This window comes from Thunnus thynnus, chromosome 15, assembly GCF_963924715.1.
Source record: "Thunnus thynnus chromosome 15, fThuThy2.1, whole genome shotgun sequence".
Lineage (NCBI taxonomy): Eukaryota > Metazoa > Chordata > Actinopteri > Scombriformes > Scombridae > Thunnus > Thunnus thynnus.
The window spans coordinates 2,255,620-2,267,828 of NC_089531.1; the positions used below are offsets into that span (position 1 = coordinate 2,255,620).

The window sequence follows — 12,209 nt, forward strand, 5'->3', positions numbered from 1 at the left end:
AACGCTTCTACTCCTCCTCAGGAACTCTCATCCTCTTCCCTTCAAACAACGGACCATCAATCATCCTCAACGTTTCATGCATGCATTCTACCCGACTCAGACGTCACCTCCTCGTCTCAAAAGCCGTGCTTTTCCCGCTCCACACAGCCTCCAGCTCATCACTGATGTATCCAGCTGCTCACCTCCGGGTTCCCTGCCCAACATCTCTTACACGCGGCACACCACTACCCACTACAGTGGAGCAGCGGACGGCTTCCACATTTGCTGAGGGCCAGGTCAAGCGACCCCCCCTTGTTTTGTTTTTTCTAACCCAACCAGTCAAAGCAGATGGCCACCCACCCTGCTTGAGGTTTCTTCCTGTTAAACGGGAGTTTTTCCTCACCGCCATCGCCAAGTGCTTGCTCACGGGGGAATAGTTGGGTCTCCGTAAATTAAAGAGAATGGTCTATGACCTCTTCGTCATTCGGTGCTATATAATAGAATTGAATTGAGTTCCCCACCCTTCATCCCTCCAACCCTCACCCCTTCATCCCCCGTGCCTCCCTCCAGACTTTCTATCCTCTCCTCCTATATCACCTCAGCTTTCATCCTCCCATATTATCCATGAAACAGCATCTTTTCGTTCATCGCTTTCTAGCCACAGCCGATACGGCTCACTCAAATCCGTCTGTTTTCTTTTCATACATTCTACCTTCATCTGAATCTCAAGGCATCATGGAGGGTGCGCCCTCACTCTTTCATTGCCGTCAATCGACTATATAAAATGCTTCAACACAACGAATCATCTTCAATACAACCATTCATCATCAATTCAGCTCTTCAGTCAGCTTCTATTCCCTCACCACTAGTTCATGACATCAGCGGGCCACGTAGCTTCCTTCTTCCAACCCACTCCATTCGATCAACCCCAAAGAGCCATCCAGACCATCAGTTTTCCCGTAAACGGTTATCCCACAGTTCGCACTCAGCCCCCACACTCAACCCTCTCCCCCTTTGTACCCCTTTCTTCGACTCCCTTCATGCAGCAGGCTTTGCAGGTCCTGACAGTCTCAAGCCCCATACAGGCTACTAAAGTCTTGACAGCTAAAGCTCATCGCAGGCCACGCACTTCTCTCCTTGCTTCCAATGGCCATCGTACCCCATCCAGGTGCATCATGCCTGTCGATACCCACATACAGTATCCCTCCTTCAGGGGAGCCTATGTTAGGTGCAGCGGCCCTCAGAACCCCACCACACACGGTCCACAACACCACTATATCCTGAAGCGCTAATTGCCATTAACTCCAAAGAACCATCTCGACCGCCAGACCATTCATTTTTCATACGTGATTGTCCCACAGTTTCCACCAAGTCCTGACACTCGACCCTTCCAGAGACAACCACATTGCCTGTTCTCGCAACGTACAGCTGCACTGACTCAGTGTCTCCTTCCGTTTCCGGGGTTACAGCAGTTGTAGGTGGTTCACCTCCAATTGGCCACTTCAACTGCCCCCATGCCCCCCCCACCCTGCTCGATGAACCATGCCAAGTCATCATCAAAGCCCTTCTTTGGGGGCAAGAGAGGTCTTAGTCATCCTCGTTCCCACGTTATATCGTCACCGACCATTATAAACAATAAATCCTCAAGGACATCATATCCAGCCTCGCGCCACACTTCAGCATGTTTTCCAAAGGTCAGTAAGGCCGAACCCAGCCTTAAGCCAAAGCGCTTGCTCCCGACCTCATCGCCAAACCAGGTGAGTTGCTACATGTTCCTGGTTGCAAACCTGCAAGTTTCGCACAAGTTGGCGATTTCTCCAGAACCATACTCCAGCCACGTTCTTGAACACATCTCCGCATGAAGTTCTTTTTGGGGGCTCTATCCAGGTGATGGACTGGAGAGACAGTTCCCCCACTCAGAGTCTCAACTTCTCCCCCCTGTTCCCTCCTACCTCCCCACTGTCGGCAGTCGTTGTCCAGTCGACATACCATACATCCATCATCGACCCTCAACCCTCCATTCTATGTTCCTCAACTCTCACACCTCACCCCTTTCCTCTCCCCATCACTTCATCCCTCCATCCCTAATCGTTCATCAGGTTCTCCAACCCATCTATCAACATGTCAGCTCCATTTCATTATCTTTATTAAACTATTGAAATCAAATGTTCTCGGCGTGGTCTCAGTTAGTGAAACACCAATGACTAAAGTTCCATACCCTTCCCCATTTCTATTTTTGTGCACCAATTATTAATAAACTTCTGTAGAAGTCATTTCTGCTTTATGTTCTATCTGTGACTTTCCTTTTAACTCTATTGTACCACCTTGTTTCCTGGTTCAGAGTTAAGTGTTTTGCTGCAAAGCAATGATTGTTGAAAATAAGGATATTGGATAATTTGATTGAGCTCTCTGTCTCCCACACAGTGGATGAGACAGTCCCAAACGAGGCAACATCTGCTTGCTGATATTTAACCAAGCAAATATATTTTTTGTCTGATCTTGATATGAGGTCGGGTTTGTTATTGTCCAGTTCTGGAAATTCAAAAACAAAAGTAATTTGTCTTGAGTCCATCTTTCAGTTCAAGCAGTGGTCAACAGCATCTACAAAGGTTAGTTCAACTGGGGTCAAAGTTCAACACATTTGATCTTTTGGTGCACCTGCGCAGAGCCGTCGCAACAAACCACAAACACAATGATGAAGACGCACGCAAAAGCAGTTTTTCTGTGATATTGTGAAAACACCATCAGTGTGTCTGTATTTAGCATTAGTGACCCGACCGCCTGCATCAGTGTCACTGCTTCTCTGTTATGACACCAGATCAGATTAAAGTTCTTGAGATTAGAAAAAATGTCCCCTCACTGAGACGTTTGTCATGCAGGAAGCACGTCATGTTTCCTCTAAATCAAGATATATGGTTGCTGCTGAACAGCTTCTGTGCTCGAGTGGTCTCCGTGTGGTTAGATATCTGGCTGGAAAGTTCTGCTGCATCTGTCTCGGACTGTGTTCACCCAGAATGTGGTGGTTTGGTTTCTTCTTTCTTTGGCAGCTCTCATTGTTCAGTTTTTTTTCTTTTGGTTGTTGAGTTTCTTTTTAAAAATGTGATCTATTTTTGTTTTTTTGCTAAACATCAGTCACTGTTTCTAACTGCATTTCCCACAGATCACCTGTCTGTCGATGATTTTAAGTTGATTAGTTTGAGTTTCTTTGACCTGCTCGTTAGTCTTTCAATGGTGATGAGATAAAGAGCCAGATATTGTTCTCAGAAGTTCATGAAGACTAAAACTTCTTCCCCAGAGTTCTTTGTGCTTTCTCATCTGCAGGAAACCTCATGGACTGCACTGACGCGGGGATGTCCTCCTGTTGTTGTTGTTGTTGTTGTTCTGCTTCTCTGTGTCCTCACTTTTCTAAAATTAAAAAAATGAAACATTTTTTTAAAAGATCTGTGAATCTAATTTGTTAGTTAGTTCATCTTTATCTGTTCAGGAAATCACATTGAGACCAAAATCTCTTCAGCAAGAGACCTGAGAACAAATTACATACATACAAGATCACAAGAAGACAGTTCATTCACACAAAACAACCATCACACACACACACACACACACACACACACGCACACACACACACACACATTAAAACTAAAAAAACTAAAAATATCAGCAAGTAAAACTTTAAGTCTCTCAGTCTCAGTTTAAAAACAATAATAACTAATATGTAATAAAGTCATTTGAGTTACTTTCTACAACTTAAAGTGTTCGTGTGAAACATGATCACACTGTTCACACTAGAGTTTCCTCATCAGTGTTCATTAACCACAACGAAAGAAAGAAAGTGAAAGACAGACACTGAAGAAGTGAGAGTGCAGCCTTTGAAGTCAGATGAACACACGTATACACTGAGTTCCTGTTCTTCTCTCAGATAGAAACTGTCTCTGTTCATTGTGGTTCAGTCTGTTGGAGGATGAGGATGAACATCTGCAGCTGCCTGTTAGCTTTAGTTCTGGGCTGTAATGTGACAGCAGGTAAGAACTTTACTCTTTTTCATCAGCTTTAATAATAATGTTCATGTTTGTTCATGTCATAGAGTGAGTGATGAATGTGGTGCAACTCTTTATTTTTACTGGTGTTTTCAGGCTAAAAGAGTGTAGCATGATACATCTTATAGGCACATATAAAGTATGTTGTCCATTGTTTCCAGTATTTTACGTATTGTTCTTATCGTAGTCTGAAGGTAAAGGTCAGTTTCTCCATACAGTGAATTTAGCTGATGTATAAAGTATTTTATACAGATTTTAGTGATTTGTTGAAACACGTTCAGGTTCATTGTCATATTCATGTATTTGAATAAATCAAGTTCAAAGTTGTTTATTGGTCACGTACACAAAACAAACAATACAATGTGCAGTGAAATGCAGTTTAGGCCCTCCTAGATTAGCTTATAGCTGCTAAGATTAAAGATAGAAATAGTAATAAAGATGAAAAGGAAATCAAAAACAAAAATATATATTATAAAATTATACATATATATATATTGTATATATACATATTATATTATATATAACATACACTACAACCATATAAATAAACATATTATAAACATATTATTACTGATAGTAAAAAGAGAATGAATAGTAATATGAAGGTGAAAAGAGATAAAACAAGTGTTTAAAATCTACATATATGATCTAAAATATCCACAAACTCACACAGTGACAAAAGACTGTGGTGCACAAACGTGCACACACACAAAACCACATGTCAGGATGCAGCATTGTAACTGTATATAACAATATACACATTAGCTGATGGTGTGAATGGTGTAAAGTCAGAAGCTAAAAGTGAAGTGCAGTAATGCTTTAAGGTCTTCATGTTTTTCATGATTAGCAGTTTGCACTCGACAGTTAAATGTGATTCTGACTCTGATGGAAAACAACTTTTCAGTTCTTTGCAATATTAGAAATGTTGACATTCTGAAAATGGATGTTTAGTTATTGTAAACTGTGTTTCTTTTGCAGAAATAATCCATCAAATAGTCGAGGAGAAGAACTTTGTCTCTCTGCATTGTTCTCACTCTGTGGAGGGTAAAGTGACCTGGAGCAGAGAGATTAATGGAAACACAGTTGACATATTAATAGTTGATGGTGAAAGAGAGCAAAGATTCAATGACCCCCAGAAACGATACGGTTCAACAGCAGATAAGGTACTGTTCATCTCTAGAGTTGCTGTCTCAGACTCTGGAAAATACTTGTGTAATAATGAATCAGCTGTGGAACTGACGGTGATCCCATCAGGTAACATCAAACTCTGTCAAAGTTGTTCTGCTTCCTGTTTCTTCCTGTTTCAAAGTCTCGTCTCTGTGCTTCACTTTTCATTTTCTAAACTGTGATTAAATACATACATTGACATATTAATGAAATTATGCATTTCAAAGGTAAATGTGGTTTTAACTTCAATAACAAATATATTGTAAGAAATAACATCATCATTACTTATTACTTTCATAACTCAAAACCAGGTTTTAATTTCACACTGACTGTTAAGAATAGAGGCCGAATTAATTTATAACATTAACTTCTTGTTACTGTAGTTACTTAAATATTTCTGTGTATTTTTACACGTTAATCATTTTATTTTATTTTTTTTATGTGATGTGCTTTACTTTGTTTGTGGTAAATTAATAAACAGATTTTTATGGTCAGTGAAGAAAAATATCTTTTTAAAGTTCTCTAATACGTCATTTCTATTGTTCTTTTCCTTTTAAAGGAACAGGTCGTCTTGTTCATGTAGAGTCACACAGGAAACAAACACCTGAATTAAGTCCTTTTCTCTAAAACCTCATTTAGGAACTTATAACCAACAGTCAGGAGCTCAAATGAACATTAAAGCTGTTTTTCTTGCTGTAATCATTCCTCCTGTTCATACTGACCATTAGAAGATCCCTTCATAATGACCTTACAATGGAAGTGATGGAGGACAAAATCCACAGTCCTCCTTCTGTGCAAAAATGTATTTCAAAGTTTATCTGAAGCTAATATGAAGCTTCAGCGTCCAAATGAGTCAAATCAAGTAGATATCTTTCAACGTTACAGTCTTTTTAGTGCCAAAGTCCCTCTTTTTGTTACTATACTTCCACCTGCAGCTCAACAGGGAAACACTGTCCGAGGAAACACAAAGAGGGAATTTGATGCTAAAAAGACTGTAAATGTGTCAGATATCCACTTGATATGACTAACTCAGACTGCTGAAGCTGAATAGAAGCTTCACACAGACTTTTAAATGACTGTGTGGACACACTGTGGATTTTGGCCTCCATCACTTCCATTGAAAGCACATTTGAAGGATCTTTTAATATCCATTAATATCTATTAATCTATTATCTATTAATACAGTAAGAGAACTTTTAGTGACTGTAACAATTCTCCACTTTGTGTAGAAACAGAAATTAGTTAATCAAAGAAAATCTTGTTTTGGAACAAAACTCTTCCATGTGTCACTGACTTTATCATGAATACATGTGTTTATGATGGCATGTTATAAAACATGAATCTTGGTTTTTACTAACTTAATGTTTGTTGCTCACAGGAACAACAATAGTCAGTATTGCAGAGAAGTCCAACGTCAATCTGACATGTCCTGATGTTGTTGGAGGGTCACATGTTCCAACATGGACCAGAGAGATTGATGGAAAACAACAACAAATCAGGCGTCATGTTTCAGCTGTTAACAAGTATCTGAATATACCAGACGTGCAGCCTGGTGACTCTGGACTGTACTACTGTGATGGAAAACCAGCTGCGTATCTAAACGTGATCAAAGGTGATCAGTCTGAGAGAGGTGAGACACAAGAACTCAAAGACACACAAAAATATGAAGGCAGGTAAAGCACAGAGAAGAAGTTATTTAAAGGAATAATCTGACATTTTGGTAAATTTATTAACATGTTTAACTTTCTTACTGAGAGTTAGAAGAGACGATCAACCAGTGGTGGAATGTAACTAAGTACATTTACTTAAATACAGTTTTTAGGAACCATTTGATGTTACTTTCTACTTCCTGTCCGCTAGATCTCAGAGGAGAATATTGTACGTTTTACTCCACTACATTTATTTGAATGTGATAGTTACAAGTGTCTTTCCAGATCTATATTTTGCAAATAAAACAGATGATGTATTTATATTTGTCATTAATTCAGATCACTTTGTAGAGATCTGTTTCTACTTTGACACATAAGAGTATTTTCTATTGATGGGTGTGAAAAGACATGTAAAATTCCAAGAGGGGTGAAAACTTTTTACAGGCAACGTATATTCTGTATATGTAAAATACAGACGGGTGACAAATGAAAGGAAAAACTGGTACCACCACTTAGATCGATACCACATTCATATCTGTCCATTAAACATGAAGCTACAGCCAGCAGCCGGTTAGCTTAGCTTAGCATAAAGACTGGAAACAGATGGAAACAGCTAGCCTGGTGTTACAGAGAGTTATATGAAGAAATATAACGACACACAAGGCTGAACAAAAACAAATATGACCAGTTCAAATAAGAGAGAAACTTTAATGCTGCTTCAAATTAAACAGAAACAATATCCTCAACATTCAAGTGGTTTAAGTCATGAGAACATTTGCTCTGCTTGATAACTCACCACAAAACTGGCCATCGCCTATTTCCTGTTTCAAAACTGATGAATGATTTCATAACTTTCTGTGGTAAAATGTCTTTTGCTGCTCTGTTGTATCTATTTCCTCCATCTCACACAGAAGAAAACAGGTCACCACCACCATCAATCTCAACTATAACTACAGCAACAACAACTGTACCAGCACCACCACTAACAACCCCAACTACAACTACAGAAACAAAAACTAGGCCAGCAGCAACATCAACCTCAACTATAACTGCACCAAAGAAACAAAGTCAAACCAAGAAACCCGGAAACAAAAAGAAGAAAGGGAGTAAGATAAAACAGATCTAAATGTTAAATTAAACTGATTAAAGGTGATCAATCTAAATGAACAAAAAAGCAGCAAACACTTTAAACGCAGTAATTAAACAAACAGATACAGATATAAGAGCCTGGGAAAGTTTTAACACTGTGTTCAAGTGAAACTACAGTTTCAATGTTGGAAGTCGAGCACACAACATGCTCAACATTCAGGTGGTTTTCGTTGTGTCACACCTACATTGAAAAAGGATTCACAGTTCAGTTTATTTTATCTTTTGGCTCCTAAAACTGTTATTGTTGGAAGTTATATTACAGCTCATGATGCTATAGTCACTTCCTGTTTACGTAGTTGGCTGTTTCTCATAGAGTTGCAAAGTTAGAGGAGATATTTTTGGCGTTCCTGGTTCTGGAGGTAAAAAGTTCTGTTCATTTTTCGCACAATGTTACACTGAGCACTTCTACTGCTTGGATGGTTAAATAAAATAAACACTTGTGGAACCAGCGGCCCCTCACACTTCACAGCTATTAGATGGCACTACAGATGTTTCCTTGCTATCGATTTACACATTAAATGTTCACTAGATAAAACATTTCTAACAGTTAATGGTGCAACCTGATTTATTAAAAACTGAAACTAGTTAGTAGTTAGTAGAAGAACTTCACACACAAACTTAGTGATGGATTTTTGATTAGCTGGTGCAGTCAGCTGCTGTACTGTATATAACACGTATCAAGTCGGGATGTTTGTGTTGAACTTTTACTTTGCTTCTCACTTGCTCCTAAAGATCAGAAGTCATCTCTTGGTTTGGTGGTGGGGATAGTTGTTTCCTTCCTCCTCGTCCTCCTCATCATCATCACCGTCTACTGTGCTCGGAGGTGTAAAAGACGAGGTAAATGAAGTCTGACCTGGAAATTTACAATCACAGTAAATTTTGATGAATACAAGAAAGATGTGCTCATAAATTAAATGTTCATAATTTAACAATAAACAAAAGGCATTCTTACAGGATATATGATTGTAGCACATTAAAATGAATTATACCTTTTTTTAGTTTTTATCACAACATGCAAAATTAGAATTACTTAACATTTACTTATACCTCACTCATAGTACAGTTTATTTACTTTTTACATTTTAAATGTATATCTTATTTGATGTCTCTCTTAGAAAATGTTCAGAATTTTATAAATTAAATAATCAGCTTTCATGTCAGAATTTTGACTTTAATTTTAGACTTTTGATTTAATCTCAGAACATTTTTTGCCGGTTGCCCCTCACTTCCATACACAGATGAAATTCACTGATTATGCTATATAAAACTAATGGTATCAAACTCAGCCTGTTTGTCATCAGAGTTTATAGCAGATAATCAGTGATTATTCAGTAATAATTAGGTTATTCAGTAATTTGTTTTCCTTTCTGCAGAGACTGAAGAAAGACACCACATCTATGACGAGATACGAGATGAAGGGTTGAACCCTACAAAGCGTGAGAAATGAGAAGTGTTTCTTTTTAAAATGACAACTTCCTCTTTCTATTATGATTGAGGCTGATCTAAAATTAAATCCTACGCTGTGCTTACTGTGCTTGCATTCATGCACTGTTACTATAGTGACACTGAGGTCATTCGACTATAACTGCTTGTAGTCTTCAGAGGGGAACTTGTAGCATTATAAGACACAGTTCATACAGTATATATCATTATAAGCTTCCACAACTTCTCAAAAGCTTCTCAAAGACTCTCCTCACCATCAGACTCATAAAAACAATTCATCTGCTGCACAATAAACATATTTCTTACCTGTTTCCTGAGGTGCAACTCAGTTTCTTACTGTAATCCAAATAAAGATAGGAGCCATAACAAGTAGTCATATCTCTGAGGCTGTTTTATGTCACTTAAACCAAAATTAAGATGTTTTATCATTTATTTGAACATTATTTTCCATTATTTTATATCTTCATACACAAAAATGCATTTCTGTTTTTCTGTTTTACAAAACAAGCAATAAGATACTACTGTACCTTAAACATCAAATTTAGTGTTCTTCTTTTTCATTTCTTTTCTGGCAGGTGTGGAAAGCTCTGGTGGACCATCAGCTGAATACTGCCTGGAGACTTTCTCAGGTAAATTATCAAACATACCTTTCTCAGGTAAATGATCAAACACTTGTACAGAACTGTCCTGCATTCATCAATGAAGAAAAATGGTGGACTTTAGTATCTCATAACTGTGACTCATCAACTTGTAATTGTGAGATCTTTCTCTTGTAATTACGAAATACTGCTCTCATAAGTGAGAGATGTGGCTTATCTTATCTGTGTAGCTACAGGAACTGTTGCAGGTTATTGTGGTGGTTGAATCAGTTAAGAAGCAGCGTACAGAGTTTTAGCCAAAATGCTAACGGCTGTGTTTTGTTGGTGAGCTGAATGAAAATGCAGCGAACTGTTCAAAGACGGTTTTCTTGTAATGATGACGTACTGATCTTGTATGAGATGCTGAGTCGTGTTACGGATGTCATAATTATGACATAACACTTAGATATTTTTTTCCTTTGATATGTGCAATGACCTTTATTATTTTTTCAGTAGCTAGCAGTCGGATCTCCTGCAGTCTGGATGTGTTTGTTGAGTTAGGAATTTTCTGCAGCATGGCTTCAGGGGATGGCCATGTTGGTCTTTCAAACAATTGTTTGTCACTTTGATCCAGACTGAAATATCTCATAAACTACTGGATGGATCGTAATCAAAGTTGGAACAGACATTCATGTTTTCCAGAGGATGAAGCCTGAGTTTGATGATCCTCTCACTTTTCGTCCAGCGCCACCATCAGGTTATAGTTTTTGATTGGAACATCTATTGGATGGTTTGCCAGACTTCTTGTCTAGCAACATCACAAGTGCAAAACTTCAATTTGTCCAAGATTTTATGACCACATTCTTGAAAAAACTCCCAACATTCCCATTAGCCTCAGCTGTACATTGTGCTAATTAGCTAATTTTAGCATGCTAACACACCAAATCAGCATGTCAACCTTGTGAGCATGTTAGCATGTTGACGTTAGCTCAAAGTACAGCTTCACAGAGCTGCTAGCATAGCTGCAGACTCCTAATTTTGTTAAAAATGCAACAAACTGAGTGCACAAGGGTTCTGCTTTCATCACACCCTTTTCAGAGGATGTGTTCAAAAGCACATTGGAAAAATTTGGACATGGAGTGCAAAGGCCTTTACTTGAAAATGCCTTTTCATTGGGTCATCAACTTATTGGTCACTGATGTTGACAGCCCGCTCAAAAGTTGGAATAAAGTATTAATACCTGTGGCGTAAAAGGTCAGTTAGTTCTTTATAATAAATGATTGTTGGTAAATGTTTTAATAGGTGGATCAAACCAAAATGAACCCACATATTACACCATCCCTGATCTTCCACCAATGGGAAACAAGACCGGTAAAGCCTGAACTGTCATCAACATTTACAGTTTTACAGTTCAATCAAAGATTCTTGAGATATATTTCTGGTTACACGTTTCATAGATTAATTATCTTTTGTTTCTTCTTACAGACACATATCTAACTGAGTCGCCGTATTCCATGATTACCGACCCTTTGCCTGATGGTAATAAAACAGGTAAATCGTTGGCTCTTCATTTTGGGTTGGATGATATTAATGTGTTACCTGGTATATAAGGAAGTTTTTAACAACTAAAGCACCATGAAACACAAGTGTAAAAAGTAATATTGTATGGAATAAATTCTATCTGTAAAAATAAAAACCATAGACTGTATAAAAATATGGATGTAGTTACCGTGACGTCACCTGTTGGTTTCTGAAGAGCGGTTTTGAAGCTCAAAGTGAGCCACTCCGTTCGTCGCCATCTTGGCAGTGCGTGACTCTGCCTAACTCCCAGCCAATCAAAAATGGGCAAAGAGGCGGGCCAAATGGCTGAAACAAGCCACCTAGTGGCTGGCGGACCTGTCACTCAAAGCAGCCATGTCCTTCACTATGCATAACTTTACAGCTTAATAACATTTAAACGGGTGAGTTATAAAAGAAATCACCCCCTGTGCAGTTGTCATGAAAGAGGAAATTAGCTACAGAGACCAAAACCATTTTTTGTACCAGGCTGTAAACATGTTTATTTCTGCTGTAAAGTTGGGCATTTTAACATGGGGGTCTATGGGGTTTGACTCGCTTTTGGAGCCTCAAGTGGCCGTTCAGGGAACTGCAGTTTTTGGCACTTCCACATTGGCTTCGTTTTTCAGCCCCGGGGGTTTCTGCTTGAT

The 12,209-nt window shown here is 38.7% G+C and overlaps 2 protein-coding genes across 7 annotated transcripts in view; one reads left to right on the forward strand and one right to left on the reverse strand.

Annotated features, from left to right (window-relative positions):
* The window catches only part of LOC137198158 (transcription initiation factor TFIID subunit 12-like), a 153,598-nt gene that overhangs the window by 99,129 nt on the left and 42,260 nt on the right, over window positions 1-12,209 (reverse strand). The window lies entirely within an intron of this gene.
* Window positions 1-12,209, forward strand: part of LOC137198159 (CXADR-like membrane protein) — a 41,795-nt gene that overhangs the window by 28,907 nt on the left and 679 nt on the right. For 5 of the 6 annotated variants that reach the window (XM_067611823.1, XM_067611825.1, XM_067611822.1 and 2 more), the window contains 5 exons: window positions 8,714-8,818; window positions 9,355-9,417; window positions 10,000-10,053; window positions 11,305-11,373; window positions 11,488-11,553. In XM_067611823.1, coding sequence (XP_067467924.1) covers window positions 8,714-8,818; window positions 9,355-9,417; window positions 10,000-10,053; window positions 11,305-11,373; window positions 11,488-11,553 — 357 coding nt within the window. Of the gene's footprint in view, window positions 1-3,830; window positions 4,002-4,994; window positions 5,271-6,561; window positions 6,814-8,713; window positions 8,819-9,354; window positions 9,418-9,999; window positions 10,054-11,304; window positions 11,374-11,487; window positions 11,554-12,209 lie in introns of those variants that run through there. The other variant, XM_067611827.1, reaches the window with a different exon arrangement.